The following is a 19,335-nucleotide window of genomic DNA, read 5'->3' as shown; positions in this document are numbered from 1 at the left end:
CAAGTAAAAAAATATTGTTGTAGTATAGATATACAGTATCATTTTTGATGATTTTTTTTCAATTTCTTAATTTTTTTTACTGAGGTAACAATGGTTTAGATAAACGTTTGTGCATCAGAAGTATAGGCTTTCCCCCTCAGGTGTTACCACAGCACAGCCACCACTAAGATAAAGAATGAGGCTATTACTAACTGGTTAACATAAAAGACATCTCCCCCAAAGTTCTTTCCTATCTTTAAGATACCCAAACACCTTGCACTCAAAATTTCAATGTATTTTTAGTGCTTTTTGTGATTCGTATTCTTCTTTTCCATCCCAATCTTTATTTATATTTAAGGTCCCATTTATATTTATATCACTGATGTTACTATTGTTACATCCACTAAGTGTAGTCAGTTATTACAGAAAAGAAAAAACCAAAATCATACTGAGTGAAAAAAATGATAGAAGAGTAGAAACCTAAATTTAACCCCATGATGATATAAATGAATAAGTAAATAAATTCAAAGTGAGAAAGAAAAATGCCTAAAATAACTCAGGTAAACACAACTAAACAGAAAAATAGTAAGTTGTAATTATTTTAGTGTGAACTTCATAAAAAAAAGTACATAAAATTTTGAAATAACTACTCCAACACAAAAGCCTGAGAGAATATAGGTGTTGATTTTTATATATTATATGTTTCTTAGACATTATTTTTACCAATTTGATTTTTATTTTAAATTTGGTAAATGTGAAATAAAAATGGACAAATTTTGAGTCCAAAATCCATGATTATATTAATGTAAGGAATAAACAAGTAGTTTAATTAAGAAATAGTTATTTGCGTGCACAGGAATATAAACAATGGAAGAGAAATAGTTTGATTTATTTGTGATTCTTAGAATTCTAGTTTTCATGTGTGATTTTTGTTTAAAATTAAAATATTGATATAGTAAATTTTTATTTGGGGGCAATTTTTGTTATAGTTTTGCCTCTCATAACTAAAGATTTAGGCCTTGATTTCCGTTCTCCAGTCACTGTCTTTATTGGCATTTTTCTTAGCTTCTAAAGAAGAGTCTTTAGTAAATCTGAAAAAAGAAACAGAGGTATAATAAAAAATCAGAGAATGAACACCATGATGGCCACAAAGGTAGTCCATTGCTTTGCTCCCAGGTGAAAAATTTAACAGTTGACCAGAGGAACGCTATTCCAAGAAAGTCCATAGTAGATCGGATGTGACTGTGCACCCATTACAAATCAGACCAGCACAGACTGCGCCAGAGAGGAAAGAAAAAAGATTCATGCTTTATTGGACTGGAGATGGGTGAAGAGAAATGTTTGGAGACTGTGGCCCACAGCAGGGCGGGGGAGTGGACGACGGCAAGGCTGCTAGCTTAGCCAGGGGCCCTGAGGTGAGAGAGCAAAAATGATGTAGAAATCCACACCCTGATCCAGGTGAAACACAGACCGAGTAGATGGATTGCCCAAACAAGTCAGGTTCCCAGTAAGGAAAAAAACAGAGAAGCTGTTCTAGACGGCACTTTGCCTCCCCACTCCATCAGCCACAGGTACTTACATAATGATATAAAACCAGAAATCAACCAAAGGAAGGAAAAGAAAAACATGAATTGATGGGACAGAAACAAGATGCTACTGAAGAACTACAGGGCGAATGAGGAAATCAAAGGTGAAATAAAAAAATACCTGAAAATGAAGCCATGACTTATCAGAACCTGTGGGATAAAGTGAAAGCATACCAGCAGGGAAGTTTACACCAAAATAGGCTTACCTCAGGAAACAAGAATAATGACAAAGGAACCAGAAAAAGAAAAACCAAAAATCAGTTGATGAAAGAAACAGTGAAAATTAGAGCAGAAATTAATGAAACAGAGATTTAAAAAAAAAAAATCATTGAAACCAAGAGCTAATTCTTAAAATAACAACATAGACAAACCTTTAGCCAGAATCACAAAGAAAAAGAAAACACAGATAAATAAAATCAGAAACAAAAGAGAAGTTACAACAGTGCTGGGATTATGAAAAAACAGCTTTCTCAGAGTTTCCAGGCTGTCTTTCACCATTATCTTCTAGCACAGGTGGCCTAGTAGAGAACAAGTACCCTTGATGTGTAGTCTGCATATGTAGAAAGCAGTAAACAATGTGGAACTGATAGGGGGAAAGGATGTCCTGAGCAAACTCCATACAGGCTTTGTGGACTCCACCCCCACGACACGACACTGGGAACTACAAATCCCATGATCACCAAAGGGAAGATTGAGAAGACCTGAGGGCGGAGTTAAGCAACTAGGCTCTCGGTTTGGGTATTTAACTGGCCTTGTGGTGGGGGGGCTTGGCCACCAGGCGTGCTAAGTTTTCACCAGCTCTGCTGTTCTTTGGGATTCCAGGTCAGCAGAACGGTTAGGACACATTTACGAACTTATCTCCCTCTTTTTCTCCCAGAGTTATTCATTTCCCATTTCCCCTTTCCTTGTAAATAAACCTTTTACCAACCTTTTGTGTGTGTCTGCAGTTTAGCATTAATAAGTCCCCTCTAATCGCGCGGGTGAGGACCCACAGTCAGGCTACCCCATTTTATATCGGGGTTTGCCCTGTAACAGAACCTTGATGTATAATTCACAGTCGTAAAAACAAATTTCTGTGTCCTAGGCATAAAGTTGATGCTGTGCTGGCTTTGTCTATGAGTCATGTAAAAGCTAACAGGGTGCCTGGAGGAGGCCACCCACTGCTGTGGCTGGAGCCCAGGGGAGCTGCCACAGCTGCTGCCGCCCCTGCCATTGCTATTGCTGCTGCTGCTACTGCTGCTTACAGATGCCAGAGGGACCTGAGGCTGCCAAACAGAGCTTGAAGGCCCTGGGGGAGGGAGGAGCTGCCCGCTACCTGGGGCCGCAAATGCTTTAAATTTTGCTGCTGCCTGTATCTTCTCTCCTGATGGTTCAATAAAGACTTGTTCACAAGAACAGACACACAGACCAATGGAATCGAATAGAAAATCCAGAAATAAACCCACAGATTTATGGTCAACTAATCTTTGACAAAGGAGCAAAGAATATGCATTGGAGCAAAGAAAGTTTGTTCAATAAATGGTGCTGGGAAAACTGGGTCGCTACAGGCAAAAGAATGAAGCTTGACCACTACCTCACACCATGCACAAAAACCAACTCAAAATGGATTAAAGAACTAGACATAAGACCTGAAACCATAAAATACATAGAAGGAAAATATAGGCGAAACACTACATGACATGCACATCAAAGACATCTTTATAGACACATCACCCAAAGCAGTGATAGTGAAGGCAAAGATAAATAGCTGGGACTACATCAAATTAAAGAGCTTCTGCACAGCAAAAGAGACAATAACAAAAACAAAGAGAAACCCCACTGACTGGGAGAACATTTTTGCACACAACACTAATGATAAAGGACTGATCACAAAAATCTGCAAAGAGCTGATGAGACTCAACACAAAGAAAATAATCCAGTCAAAAAATGGGCAGAAGAGCTAAAAAGAAACTTCTCTGAAGAGGAAATGCAAATGGCCAACAGCCATATGAAAAAATGTTCAACACCACTTGTAATCAGGAAAATACAAATCAAAACTACAATGAGATACCATCTCACACCAGTGAGAATGGCACATATTAAAAAAACTAGCAACAACAAATGTTGGCAAGGTTGTGGAGAAAAAGGAACTCTCCTGCACTGTTGGTGGGAGTGCAAACTGGTCCAACCACTATGGAGAGCTGTGTGGAGATTTCTTGACCTACTAAACATAGAGCTTCCACATGATCCAGCAATTCCACTCCTAGGTATTTACCCAAAGGACACAGAAACATCAATTCCAAAGAGCACCTGCACCCCTATGTTTATAGCAGCACTGTTTACAATAGCTAAGCTTTGGAAACAACCCAAATGCCCAAAAAATAGATGACTGGATCAAGAAGATGTGGGACATATACACCATGGAATATTACTCAGCATTCAAAAAAGATAAACACATGCAATTTGCAGCAACATGGATGGTGCTGGAAGGGATCATGCTCAGCGAAATAAGTCAGAAAGAAAAAGAAAAATACCGGATGGTCTCACTCATAACAGGAATCTAGAAAACTTAAATAAGGGACCAGGAAAAAGAATAACTATAAGAAAGTAAAAATCAAAATCAACAAACAACTATGAACCAGAGACACTCTATGGGGGGTGGGGGGCGGGGAAGGGAGGGATTGGGGTCAAAATAAGGGGGTTGCAATTGTATGGGGAATATAAAAAAAAATTTTTTTTTAATATTTTTTGTAAAAAAAGAAAAAAGACTTGTTCCCCTGATGGGACTTTGAGACCTGTTCTCTCATTTGCCAACATCATGAATCTGGGCAAGCTACGAGTTGGTGTCCAACAAACAGATAATAAAGAAATGCAAAGGATCGTAAGAGAGTATTATAAAGAATATATGATAATTTGGATAACCTAGAGGAAATGGGAAAATTCTTTAAAACATGCAAAATTCCAGGACTGAATCATAAAGAAATAGAAAATCTGAAAAGATCCACCAGAAGTAAGGAAAATGAAACAGTAATTAAAAGTCTCCCCAAAAAACAAAACCCCAGGACCAGGTGGCTTCATAAACAAATTCTACCAAACTTTCAAAGGAGAATTAATACTTACCCTTGGCAAATTCTTCCATAAAATTAACAAGGGGGAAACTTGCAAATACATTCTATGAAGCCAGTAGCACCCTAATTCCAAAACCAGGCAAGGACATCAAAAAAGAAAAACTACAAGCCAATGTCTCTGATAAACAGATGCAAATATCCTCAGCAAAGTCTTCACAAATTCAACCTGGCGCTACATAGTAGGAGCACAAATCATGATAAAGAGGGATTTATTCCAAAGATAATTAAAATATATGCAAATATATTTAAAAATATTAAAAGATAATTAAAATATATGCAAATCAATAATCAGGAAGCACCATATCAACTAAAGAAACAACAAAAATCATATGATCATTTCAATAGACACAGGAAAAGCATTGTCATAAAATACTTATATGACAAAAGGCTCAACAGAATACATACTACAGGATTGTACCGCAACAAAGCCTGTATATGACAAATCCACATCTGACATATCTTCAATGGTGAAAAATTAAAAGATTTTCCTCCAGGATCAGAAGAAAGTCAAGAATGTCCACTCTCACAACTAACATTAGATGTTATGTTGGAAGTTCTATCAAGGGCAATTATACAAGAAAGGGATATAGAAACTATCCAAATTGAAAAGGAAAAAGGAAAAGCTTCATTATTTGCAGATAACATGATAATATACATAGAAATCACAAAGACTCCAGTGAAAATTATTAGAAAAAATAAATACAGTAAAGTGACATTCTGAAAAATTAATATAGAAAAATGTGTTGCATTTTTACATACCAATAATGAACTAGCAGAAAGAGAAATCAGGAAAACAATACCATTCACATCAAAAGGAATTAAATGCCTTGGAATAAATTTAACCAAAGAAGTTGACAGACTTAAGCAAAGTTATAAAACATTGTTGAAATAAAAAAGAAGACACAAAATGATGAAAAGTTATTGCGTGCTCATGGATTGGAAGAATTAACATTGTTAAAATGCCTCTATTACCTAATGCAATATACAGACTCAATGCAAACCCTATCAAAATACCAATAATATTCTTCACATAAATAGGTAAAAAATAATATTTATTTGCAATAAAAGACTCCAAATAACAAAAACATTCCTGAGAATAAAGAACAAAAATGGAGATACACTCTCTGACCTCAAACTATTCTATAAAATTATAGCAATTAAATCAGCATTGTACAAAATAAAAACAGATACACACATCAGTGGAACAAAATTGAGACCAGGAGTAAAATCACTAACAACTAATAAATGCCAAATGAGTCAAGAGCTTACAATGGAGCAGAGAAAGTTTCTTCAATAAATGGTGCTGGGAAAACTGACAACCATGCACAAAGAATGAACCTAGATGATTATCTAACACTCTACATAAAAATTTATTTAAAATAGATTAAAGATAAGGCTTGAAATCATAAAATACACAGACTAAAACACAGGAAATATGTTCCTTGACACTAGCCTTAGAGGATGTTTGGGGACTGGAATCTAACAGTAAAGGGAAACAAAAACAAAAATAAATGTGACTATCAAACTAAAAAAAGTATCTGTACAGCAAAAGAAACATGTAAAGACATCTTACTGAATGGGAGAAGACATTTGCAAATCATATGTCCAACAAGGGGATAATGTCCTAAATGTAGAAAGAACTCAAAAAGCTAAAAAAAAAAAAAAAAAAAAGGCAGGGGCGGGGAGGGAGCAGAAAATCTAAATAGACACTCTTCAAAGAAAACATTCTGGGTATTTGCCAATACAAAAACATTAATTCAAAGACATATATGCACCCCTATGTTTATTGCAGCCCAAGAGCAGCCAACAACTGGAAACAACCCCAAGTGCCCACTGGTGGTGAATGGAAAAAAAAGTGTGGTATTGATATACAATGGGACAAGATTCTGTTATTATAACGATCAGATCATGCCATTTGCAAAAACATGGCTCAGCCTAGGCGTAATTACATTTATTGAAAATAATGAAACAGAGAAAGATAAAACACTGTATGATCTCATTCACATATATTATATAGAGAAACAAACAGATGAACTAAATAAAACAAGAATAAATGTTGGAATATAATCCCAGTAAGTGATTACCAGAAGGGCAGGGATAAAAGGTATAGACAGACTGGGAAAAATGGGATAATGGTATGATCAAGGATAGACTTGGGCATTTAGTGGTGAACTTAATGTAGTCTATACATGTGTTGATTCTCAACAATGAACACCTGAAATTTATATAATGCTGCAATGCAGTGTTACTCCATAAAAATAAATTTTCAGAAAAAAGTAATTAAAAGCAGTATTCTAAGCATTGTCTGTGGACCTGCAGCATTAAAAAATGAAAATTTGTGTGACTCCTCCAACCACTAAATCAGAAATTCTGAGGTGGGGCCCAACACACTGTATTTCAACAACCTCTCCAGATGAGTCAGATGCAAACTAAAGTTTGAAATCCATTGCTACTAGCACGGGAAGTATAGGGTAAGGTAAAAGGTATCTGGCTTTTCTGCCCTCCCACCATTAGGATAGATGACAGAACACTGCGGTCCTGAATGCATGCCTGATGGCGGGCACCTGGAGTAGGGTGTGGGCATAGGTAGATGGGATTCGACTGGGCTTTTAAGGGCAGCGTCACGGGGACACCAGCAGAAACTCAGAGAAGCAAGAGAAGCAGAAGCCAAGAGAAGGCCAGAGAGCCCAGAGAGAAGACCTGCTGGGGGCTGGGAGGCCTGCCAGCCTACCGGGCCCCCCAGCCCCCTGCCTGCGTTGTACCTGGTAATCCCAATAAAAACCTGCAAAACCTCTGAGGACTCTGACTCCTCCTTTACCCCGGTCTGCTGGATCATAGAAAACCTGCACTGTGTCCATTCCTGCCCTTACAGGAAGCAAATGAGTCATAGTTGTGAAAAGTCCCTTACACTAACCCCATGGGTGGCATAAATACAAAGTGACAAACTAAAAAGTTAAATAATCAGAGGTTGATCACGGTTCTCAAGGAAGGGTGTACCTGACTATAAAATTTAGTCTATATACAAAACAGGGATATGATGAATCATTTGTGTGGCAGCTCATTATATTTTTGTAGAATAAGAATTTGACTGAATTATACTTCATGTTTCTGCTTTCATTCCAATTTTTGATCCTTAAGAAGGTAATCTCCAAGTCCAAGAGCAGCCACAGTGCCTGTGGGGGTCTACACAGAGCCTAGATAGGGACATAGCTCTAAACTCACTTTTAACACATTTCAGTGGTTCCCTGTTAGTGGCATACACGTGCATTTTTCATGCCCCCCCTACCTGCACCTCACAGTTCTTGGTCCACCTTCACTGGTCATCACTTGGTTAAAGTGTCATCACTTGACAATGCTTTGTCAAATCACAAACCAATAACAAAGTTTTAAATATTAATATAAAACTGGGTTTTAGATCATCTCCTACTTGTCTATGACAACTCAACTCTCCACTATCATGAGATTAACTGAAAGTTCATTTTAATTGACACTATGGAACATGCTATAAAAATAAAATATGAAATTAGACCAGATACTTCCTGATAGGTTATCAGTACATCTAACACAGCTGAGAAGCAGCAGCTGGTGCTCCCTTGCGGTAACTGAGCTAAAACCACACGAGAAGTCTCAAGCTCAAAGAGCTCACTTACTGTACACCACAGTGTCCAAAGCAGAGGATGTTTTATTGTGTGAGACAGGGTGATCACTTCAAAGCCATCCTCTCTGGCCTCAGTTTTATGCAAAGTCTAGAACAAGGCAAAGATAATTTTTTAAATATTATTGATTCAAAATTTACCTTTAAATCCTTTATTTACCTTAAAGTTGGCCTCTTGGGTATCGGGTCTCCCAGTATGTTTACAAAGCAAACATTCACATGAGAATCTGATTTTATGTTAAAATGTCTGATGAATGAATATACAGCATTTGGAACCAGATTTTTTTGGTTTGATTCTTAGTATTCTTTATCCTCTTTAAAGATGAGTAAGCATAGGCTAACTCTTCAATTTTCTAGCTGAAGCAAGTTAACATTTGGGAAATCCATGTGACATGCAGAGTTTCTTTCAATTTAGAAATTTCCTTGTTATTATTACTCTCCCGTACATATCACTCATCTCATCTTACACAAACTGCATAGTAGGGCTGTTACTCTTATTTTATAGGAGAAGAAATTCAGATTCAGTAACATGAGGTGACTCACATTGGGCACTTAATTGATAAATGCTCATAAATGATTTTATGTAATTTATTTTAATAACTTTATAAAGACAATGATTATGTGTCTATCTCATCCTCCTTTTCCACTATTAGTAACAGAAACTCTTTTGTCAAGTACTTCCCCCAAATGGCTTTTGGGACAAATTAGATATTTTGCTGGGATATTTTGCTGCCCAAACTGGATTAAGTTAGATATTTTGCTTCCAGATAGACAATATCAGTTCACAATGACAGGAAATGAATGAGATTTGGCAAGACAAGAGTTTCAGAAGGCAGAGTGGGGGTTTTCCAGAGATCTGTGGGAGATGAGGAAGGAGTGTCTGAGCTCCAACTCTATTTGCAGCCTCAATAAGGAAATGAGGCTCATGACTGTTCATTGAAATGACCTAATAGAAAGCATTTGCCCTCAGCTTTCAGCTTTAAAAATGATTGTTCCATGTCTCTTCCACCTCAGGATTGCAGACTAAATGTTGAGCAGGCCAAGGGCCCTAGACCAGGCCTCCAGTAAGAACTTCTCTGTCAACTCACAGGAACGGAGATCTCCTTATTTCCGCAACACAACCATAAGCCCTGGTGCAGGATCCTAACAACACCTTAGCTGGCTGTGGGCTGTGAACTCTTCAAGCGTAAGGCTTGGCCTTACTAATTTAATCATCTGCTTCAAGAAAAATGAAGACCATCCCAAAGGCAGCATTTTGAAGAGAAATTTTCCAGAGAGAGCTGCCCATACGTGATTTCCTTCACACGTAGACATTCTGTTGTGCTAAAACACTAAATTCCAGGGAAGAGGGAGGTTTTTTGGGGAAATTCATATTAATACACATGTCTGTCTCACAATCCAAATTTTGGTAAATTCAAACAGCAAGACTTTTTAGTAGCAATGTTCTTTACTGAATCTAACCACTTTACCCAAATCAAACACCTCCAAACCCTTCCTCTCTAATAACCACAGTGTTTTCTATATATGTATTTGGTTTGGTTTGGTTTGCTTGTTTCTTTATAGTGCACATGAAAAAAAATCATACAATTTTGTCTTTCTCTATCTGACTTGTTTTACTTAGATTAATTTGTTCAAGTCCCAGCCATATTGTTACAAATGGGAAGATTTAATCTTCCAGTGTGTGTGTGTGTGCGTGTATCACATTTTTCTTCACCTACATGTCTGTCATTGGGCACTGAGGTTGCTTCAAAAATCTTGATTTTTCCAAGCCAAAATCCACTTTTCAATTAATTTGAAGACTTTCTCAACTACTGAATACACCATAAAAATAATTTTAAAGTGTTCATGCTTTTCGATTTTATGGTAATATCATATATATTTAAGCCTTTCAATATTGTTGGACACAATATTTTCCTTGTATCTGGCAATTCAAATAATGCCGCAGTAAAAAGCTAAGTGTACAGTATTTTGTTCACATACATTATTTTCTTTTTTCTTTTTTTTTAGATTTATTTATTTATACAAGAAATGGAGAACAGGACAGAGGCACGGGAGGGTGAGAGAATCCACCAGAGACAGCGGTTTGCAGAACAGGCAGACAACCATAAACACTGCTGAGGGGAGCAACGGGCTATACAGGAAAGGTCTGCTGCTCCATGTGGGCATCCCCCGGCTGGCCAGGAATTGAACCCTCGCCGCAGAGGCTGCGGACAGCTTCACAGCACTGTGCTCAATCCACTGCACCACCTGAGAGGCCCCATATATATTATTTTCTTTTCTTAAGATAAATTTCTAAAGGTGTAATCTCACTAGATCAAAAAGCACTATCATTTTTAAGACAAAAATATATTTTACCTAATTTATTTCCTGTGATAGTCTATTAAATAACATTCCTAATAGCAATTTATGACAAAATACTTATTCCCTTATTCTTAGAAGTGAAACTTCTTTTCAAATTTAAGAGCTTTCATTTTAGAACTTGGTTTGTGTGGTGCTGCCATCTGGCGGCAATAGTGCAATTTTACAAAATCAAATGAAAAATATCCCTTGCAAACTACAGTAAGCAAAATTAAATTCACGAAGTGGCAGCAAATATCACTAGTTTGCATGTTTTCAAAAATCATTCTTACTATTTGTATCCCTAAAAATTCTCAAAAATCATACACAGCGCACAATTCATTACACAGAATAATGAATCGCTAATAAAGAGAACTTGAAACTTATTTAAACATTTGAATATTGATTTCAACTTACTCAAATTAAGTTTATATAAAATTTAAGCTATTAGTGAAGTTAGGTTAGCTAACTCTTTTTGACACCTCAATTTAATGAATAAAATAATTAGAAGAACCATTGCTATTCTTATACCTAAACCTTTACTTCTCTAAACATGTAATTGTACTTTCGAGTAGTCACAGCACCACATCTTTTGCTACTTTCCTGGCAAAAGATGATCTCCCTAGATCAAAGGCAAAATAATTTAGGAAAAGGCTTATCAAAATTGACTTTTAGTCAGAGTTTGTCACTTGTTTCTCACACTAACTTAATTCAAGTTGCAGACCATTCATTAACTCTGTTATAGAGTTAAACGTCACTTCTTATAAAAATAATTTTATTTTTGAAGTAAAATTGTTTTAAAAAATTATATAGGCTTTAGGTGAAGTCTTATAAATCAATGCCTGTGTAGATGACATTGTGTTCACCACCAAAAATCTAGTTTTCATCCATCATCATCCGAATAGGCCTTCTTACACTTGATCTTAGCCAAAAGGCAGAGAAGGGATCGATAAGGCCTATTAACTGATTTACCCCTTCCCTTCTGGTAACCGCTATATTTTTAAAGTTTAAAAGTTTATTTTTGCTTTATTTTGCTTGTTCATTTGTTTCTTTAGCTTCCATTATATAAGTAAAATCATATGGTTTTCCTTCTCACTTACTTCACCTTTTAAAGTCCATCCATGTTATTGTAAATGACAGGATTTCATCTTTTTATAGCTAGGTTACGATTCTTTTGTAAACATATACCACATCTTCCTTAACCTAGGGTGTTTCCAATTCTTGGCAATTGTGAGTAAGGCTGTGACACACACATCTCTTCAAATTAGTTTTTTCATATTCTTCAAATAAATGCCCAGAAGTAGAATAGCTGGATTATATGGCAGTTTTACTTTTAATTTTTTTGAGGAATTTCCCACCACTAGGATATGAGGGTGTCCTTTTTCTACGTCCTCCCAATGCTTGCTGTTTCTTGAAAAATAGGACATTTTAAATTCTCCCATTTCACATAAGTTTTTGATTTTTATAACCTAAAATCTTCATTATAAATGACATTTAAAATCTTGCTTAGCCAACAATCTATTGTTATTCATCCTTGTATACTGATAGCATTAGTACTATTCTATATATGTTTTGTAGTATTATTTTGGACAATTAATTAGGACCATTTAAAAAATTCCCTATACTGAAAAAAAGTTGTGCAATGAACTTCCTTTTACAAAATTTGACTAAATCATCATTTTAAACCATGGTATTGAACTCTGTTTAGCCCTCTCTACTTTCTTATTATATACGATCCTCCTGGTTTTGGTTCTGCTTTTTCTGGTTTAGTTGACTTACATTTCCTGACATTTTCTTTTCTTACATAATTAAAACAAATATATCTGTGTACTTCATAAACATGCATATATTTTAAAGGAGGAAACAAAATTTAGATACATTAAAATACTTAAATAAAATTATGAACTTACTGAAATATATTTTTTAAATATAATTGATGATATTCCTCCTTTCAACTACTACATATTCCTCAAATTACAACTACCTATGTTGATCTTTTTCTTTTAAATATTATTGTGAACAGATGGCCTTGTAAATTTATTTTATTATTATTAATACTCAAAGTGTCACAATGTGCCCAAAAAAAAAGCTCCTTCAGGCTGACTCCTGTGTTCTTTCTCTTAAATGCCTCCTTATTTGATGATAAAAGATATTCCTAATCCAGTCTTAATTTTTCCCTCCTTAAGATATGAAGTCAGCTGAATTCCCAAGAGTCCTGGTTCTTTCCTCCACTAAAAGGTTTTAGACTCCCTTTGAAATTGAGATGAAATTTTCTCCTTATCAGGCTTCTGACCACTTCTCCATCTTCATTTCCTGTCACCCAACCCTCTACCTATAACCTCCCCCAACACTGACCTCCTTTCAGGTATCAAATGCACCACAATAGACGTTTGGTCATGATTCCTATTTTTAAGTCTAATAGAAGAACCACTATAATAAACAACAAATACGCAGTATCTTCTTGGTATCACCAGCACCTACCTCAGTACCTGGAACATGGTTAACCACAGTAAACATTTTGCAATTAAAGAGCATACTGAGGTGACAAACCAGATGAAATAAATTATGTATATATAACACACATATGAATATGTGTGTTTGTGTGAGTGTGTGTGTACACTTAAGTTGAATTAGTGTGAAAAGCAACCAGGTGACAAACTCTGATTAAAAATCAATTTTGATAAACTATTTGCTAAACTAGCCGCGCCCGCAGCTCCCCTCTGCCTGTTCTGTTCCCTGCTCTGGCTCAGGTGAATTCTCTCACCCTCCCGCACTTCTGACTCACTCTCCCGCACTTCTGACTGTACCCAGTGCTTGTATAAATAAATAAATCAATCTTTAAAAAAAAAATAGCATAGACTTTATTTTTAAAGTGTAATTAAGTAAATAAAGGACCTCCCTGGTGGCGCAAGGCGTTAAGTCTCAACACTATGAAGGTATAGGCAGCCATTGCAGCACAAGTTTGATCCCCGGTCAGGGAGCTAACCCACATATGGCACAGCAGACATCTTCTGTCTCGCCCGCTGCTGCCCTCAAGAGTGTCACCTCAGTAGATGCTGCCTGTTCTGTTCCCCACTCTCTGTCTCTAGTGAATCCACTCATCTCTCTACCTCTACCTCTGGCCTACACTCCAGCTCTTGTGTGCATAAATAAATAAATCTTTAAAAAAAAAAAAAAGTAAATAGACCTGAACATGTACTCTGTATGTGATTTCTCAACTCTCAAAACAGTGTGGTCATCAAGTGGTGAGAGAGTTAAGGGATGACTGAAGTTTATACCTTGTCTTCATCACAAGCTGAAGTGAGTGAACTGATTGACTTTGGCAGTCCCACCATTGTCAGCAGGATGGAGAGACTTCCTGTGTAAATGGAGCCTGTTTGAGAGAACAGGCTTTAGGACCAAAATCTATTAATTGAGTATTAAATAATAATTCTACATGTTAGGAACTAAGTGAAAATTGACTCTCAAATTCACATGTACTTATAGTAATGTGTTACCTCTCCTCTTTTTAAAAGTTGTACTATGACTTATGTCTATCATTACTCAACATTAACAGATCAACAAACATATGTATGTAAGCTGGTGTCCTGAAAATTCGGGACAAACCACCAATGAAAAAATATATATTGGTAATTTTAGTTTTTCAGACCTCTTAATAAGCTTCCAGGTTTATCAAAATTAAAATACAAATAAGAGATTCCAAAGATATAGCAAACCATATGTTTTTCTTTTTTTTTACTTGTACAGCAAGTGAAAAATAAAGTATTATTGTCTTTACTGGCATTTTTCTTAGCTGCAAAGAAAACGAAGAGTCTGAAGTTTAGTACAACAGACACATTGGTATAATAAAAAATTAAAAGTGTATTTTTAGCTCTTCTGCCAATTATTTAACTGGATTGTTTATTTTTGTTGAATCCTATGAGCTCTTTGTAGGTCTTTGTAATCAGTCCCTTATCAGTTGTATTGTGTGCAAAAATTCTCTCCCAATAGGTAGGGTGTCTCTTTGTTTTGCTTAATGTATCTCTTTTGCTGTACAGAAGCTTTTTAGTTTGATGTAATCCCAGTTGTTCATCTTTTCCTTCACTTTCTTTGCTTTGGAGGATGTGTCTTTAAAGATGTTACTGAGATGTATGTCATGTAGTGTTTTGCCTATATTTTCTTCGATATATTTTACGGTTTCAGTTCTTATGTTCAATTCTTTTATGCATTTTGAGTTAGCTTTTGTGCATGGTATGAGTTAAAAAGACACTTCTTCAAAGAGGAAATGCAAATGGACAACAGGAAAAAATGTTCAACATCACTTATAATTAGGGAAAATGCAAATCAAAACCACAATGAGATACTACCTTATACCAATGAGAAAGGCACATATTAAAAAACAGGAAAAAACAAATGTTGGCAAGGATGTGGAGAAAAAGGAACTCTCCTACACTGATGGTGGGAGTACAAACTGGTCCACCTACTATGGAAAGTTGTGTGTAGTTTCCTCAAACTACTATAAATGGAGCTACCATATGACCCACCAATGCCACTCCTAGGAATCTATGCAAAGGACACAAAACATCAATTCAAAAGGATTAATGCACCCCTATGTTTACTGCAGCATTATTTACAATAGGTAAGGTATGGAAACAACCCAAATGCCCAAAAATAAATGACTGGATCAAGAAGTTGTGTTACAATGGAATATTACTCAGCAATCAAAAAAGATAAACACATGCAGTTTGCAGCAACAGGGATGGAACTAGAAGGGATCATGCTCAGCAAAATAAGTCAGAAAGAAAAATAAAAATCTGAATGGTCTCACTGATAGCAGGAATTTAGAAAACCTAAATAAGGAACCAGGAAAAAAATTAATACAAAGTAAAAATCAAAATCAACAAGCAACTATAAACCAAAGACACACCACGGGGGGTGGGGGGGAGAGCAGGGGAGAGGAAGGACTAGGGTCAAAATAAGGGGGGGTGCAATTGTATGGGGAATATAACCAAAATGATAATGCATACATTGTGCAAAAATGAAAATTGATGTAAGAATTATAAAAAATAAAATATTAATTAAAAAAGAAGTTGTATTATATATACACAATGGAATACTATTCAGCAATCAAAAAAAGATAAACTCATGCCATTCACAGCAACATGGATGGAGCTGGAAGGGATTATGCTCAGTGAAATAAGTCAGAAGGAAAAAGGAGGAATGTAGGGGAACCAAATAAGGGATCAGGAAAAAAATAACAATAATGATTTTAAAAAAAAAAAAAGGCAGGCAACTAAAAATTAGAGATATTCTGCAAGGGAGGAGGAGTGAGAAGCATCAAAACAGGGCTGACAGGAGCACAAGGGATTATGGTGATGGTTCACAGGTGAATCGGTGGTGGGAATATATGGGGAATAAACCTAAAAGGAGAAAGCATACAAGCATACATTGTACAAAAATGAACAATGATGTAAAAAAAAAAACATATATACATATATATTTTTTTAAATGTTAAAAATAAAAAAAAAAAAAATTAGAAGGATGACACACCATGATGGCCACAGAGGTGGTCCCTTGTTTTGCTCCAAAGTGAAAATTTAACAATTGACCAGAGGGACACTACACCAAGGAAGTCTGTAGTAGCTTGGATGTGACTGTGCACGCGTCACAAATCAGAGACCAGCACAGACTATGCCAGTAGGAAAGAAAAGAGATTCAGACTTTATTGGGCTGGAGGTGGGTAAAGAGAAATGACTGGAGACTGTGGCCCACAGCAGGGAGGGGGAGTGGAAGACAGCAAGGCTGCTAGCTTAGCCAGGGGCCCTGAGGCAAGAGAGCAGAAATGATGTAGAAATCCACACCCCTGATCCAGGTGAAACACAGACAGAGGAGATGGATTGCCCAAACATGTCAGGTTCCCAGTAAGGAAAACAACAGAAAAGCTGCTCTAGACGGCACTTCACCTCCCCACTTCATCAGCACTGGTACTTACATACAGAAATCAACCAAATGAAGGAAAAGGAAAACACAATTGATGCTGAAAAAACAAGACACTACTGAACAACTAGAGTGAATGAGGAAATCAAAGGGGAATAAAAAATATGTGAAAATGAAGACATGACTTATCAGAACTTATGGAATACAGTGAAAGCTTGCTAAGAGGGAAGTTTATACCAATACAGACTTACCTTAGAAAATAAGGACAATCACAAAGGAAGCAGAAAAAGAAAAACCAAAGATCAATAAATGAAAGAAATAATGAAATTTAGAACAGAAGTTAATAAAACAGATTTAAAAATATATACAAAAGATCATTGAAACCAACAGCTAATTCTTAAAAAAAAAAAAAAAAAAAAAAGACAAAACTTTAGCCAGATCACAAAGAAGGGAGAGGAAACACAAATAAATAAAGTCAGAAACAAAAGAGAAGTTGCTCGTGAAAAAACAAAGCTTTCTCAGAGTTTCTCAGACTATTTTTCACTGTGATTTAGCACAGGTGGCCTAGTAGATAACAAGTAGCCTTGAAATGTAGTCTACATGTGTGGAAAGCAGTAAATAATATATATATAGCCCGCATGCACATAAAATACTTCCGTAACCTAGGCATAAAGTTGACCCTGTGCTGGCTTTGTCAATGAGTCATACAAAAAAGTTAATAGGGCTGTGGGAGAGGGCTGTGGGAGGGGGCCGCTCACTGCCTTGTCTGGAGCCTACAGGGGCCACACACTGCTGCTGCCACTGCCATTGCTGATATTACTGATGCTGTTGCTGAGAGATGCCAGGGGGCTTGAAGCTGTCCAATGGGACACAAGGGCCCTCCCCTGGGGGAATCCACACCCACCAGGGGGCCCAAAAGCTCTAAATGTTGCCATTGTCTATATCTTCTCTCCTGATACTAGGAACTTGTTGTTCCCCTGCCAGGACTTTCCAACCTGTTCTATTATCTGCCAACATCATAGCTGGGCAAGCTATAAGCTGGTGTAAAACAAACAGATAATACAGAAATGTAAAGGATCATAAGAGAGAATTATAAATAATATATGATAATAATTTGGACAACCTAGAGAAAATAGGAAAATTCTTTAAAATATACAAAATTCCAGGACTGCATCATTAAGAAATAGAAAATCTGAAAAGACTCATCATGGGCCTCCCTGGTGGCACAAGGGGTTAATAAGCTCAGCACTGTGAAGCTGTCCACAGCCACTGCAGCATGAGTTCAATCTTGGTCAGCCAGGGAGCTACCCACATGGTACAGCAGACCTCTCTTGTCTCACCTGCTGCTCCCCTCAGCAGTGTATTTCAGTCATTCTGCCTGTTCTGCTCCCCACTCTGTCTTTGGTGAATCCTCTCACTTCCCTCCACGCCCCATACCTCTGGCCTGTACCCCAGTTCTTGTATGCAGAAATAAATCTTTAAAAAAAATGACCCATCATAAGTAAAGAAAATGAAAATAATTAAAAGCTCCCCCAAAACAAATCCCAGAGCCAGATGGCTTCATAAACCAATCCTACCAAACTTTCAAAGGAGAGTTCATACTTATCCCAGTCAAATTCCTCCATAAAATTAACAAAGAGGGAAAATTTCAAAATATATTCTATGAAGCCAGTAGCACCCTGATTCCAAAACCAGGAAAGGACATCACAGAAAAAAAATAAAACTATAAGTCAATGTCTCTGATAAACAGATGCAAATATCCTCAACAAATCTTCACAAATTCAATCTGGCACTACATTAACAGAATCACACATCATGATTAAGAGGGATTTATTACAGGATGCAAGGATAGTTAAGCAGATGCAAATCAATAATCAGGGGACACCATTTCACTAGAGAAAAAACAAAAATGATATGATCACCTCAATTAACACAGGAAAAACATTTGACAAGATTCAACATACTTTTATGATAAAACACTCAGTAGATAGGTACTGAAGGATCATACCTCAACATAACAAAGTCTATATATGACAAACCCACAGGTGACCTCATACACAATGATGAAAAACTGAAAGCTTTTCCTCTAAGATCAGGAATGAGACAAGAATGTCCACTCTCACAACTATTATTAGATGTCATGTTAGAAGTCCTAGCAAGAGCATTGGAAAGGAAAAAGGAAAAGTATTATTTGCAGTAACATAATATACATAGAAATTTCAAAGATTCCAGTGAAAAGTTATTATAAAAAATAAACAAATACAGTAAAGTGACATGCTGCAAAATTAATATATAAAAATGCGTTGCATTTTTACATACCACTAAATAACTAGCAGAAAGGGATTCAGGGAAACAATCCCATCTTACTGAAGGGGAGAAGATATTTACAAATCATATGTCCAACAAGGGGTTCATGTCCAAAATCTAAAAGAACTCACAAAACTAAAAAAAAGTGGGGGAGGGGAATATAAAAACAGATACACAGATCAATGGGACAGAACTGAGACCATAAATAAAATCACTTGAAAGACAACTAACAAATGGCAAATGAGTCAAACGCTTACAATGGAGCAGAGAATGTCTCTTCAATAAATGGGGCTGGGAAAACTAAGAGCTGCACACAAAGAATGAACGAAGATGATAATCTAACACTCAACATAAAAATTAATTTTAAAATGAATTAAAGACAAGGCTTAAAATCATAAAATACAGGGCCTCCCCTGGTGGCGCAGTGGTTGAGTGCTGGATTGCGAAG

The 19,335-nt window shown here is 36.5% G+C and overlaps 1 protein-coding gene across 1 annotated transcript in view; it reads right to left on the bottom strand.

Annotated features, from left to right (window-relative positions):
* Positions 1-991: 991 nt before the first annotated feature.
* LOC311185415 (killer cell lectin-like receptor 5) overlaps positions 992-19,335 on the bottom strand; it is a gene marked incomplete at both ends in the record, with an annotated part of 42,112 nt that continues 23,768 nt past the window's right edge. Inside the window, one exon of the mRNA XM_084256041.1 lies at positions 992-1,070. Coding sequence (XP_084112167.1) covers positions 992-1,070 — 79 coding nt within the window. The remainder of the gene's footprint in view (positions 1,071-19,335) is intronic.

Source organism: Talpa europaea (assembly GCF_964194135.1).
Source record: "Talpa europaea genome assembly, chromosome: 15".
NCBI lineage: Eukaryota > Metazoa > Chordata > Mammalia > Eulipotyphla > Talpidae > Talpa > Talpa europaea.
This window is presented reverse-complemented; position numbering and strand designations above follow the sequence as displayed.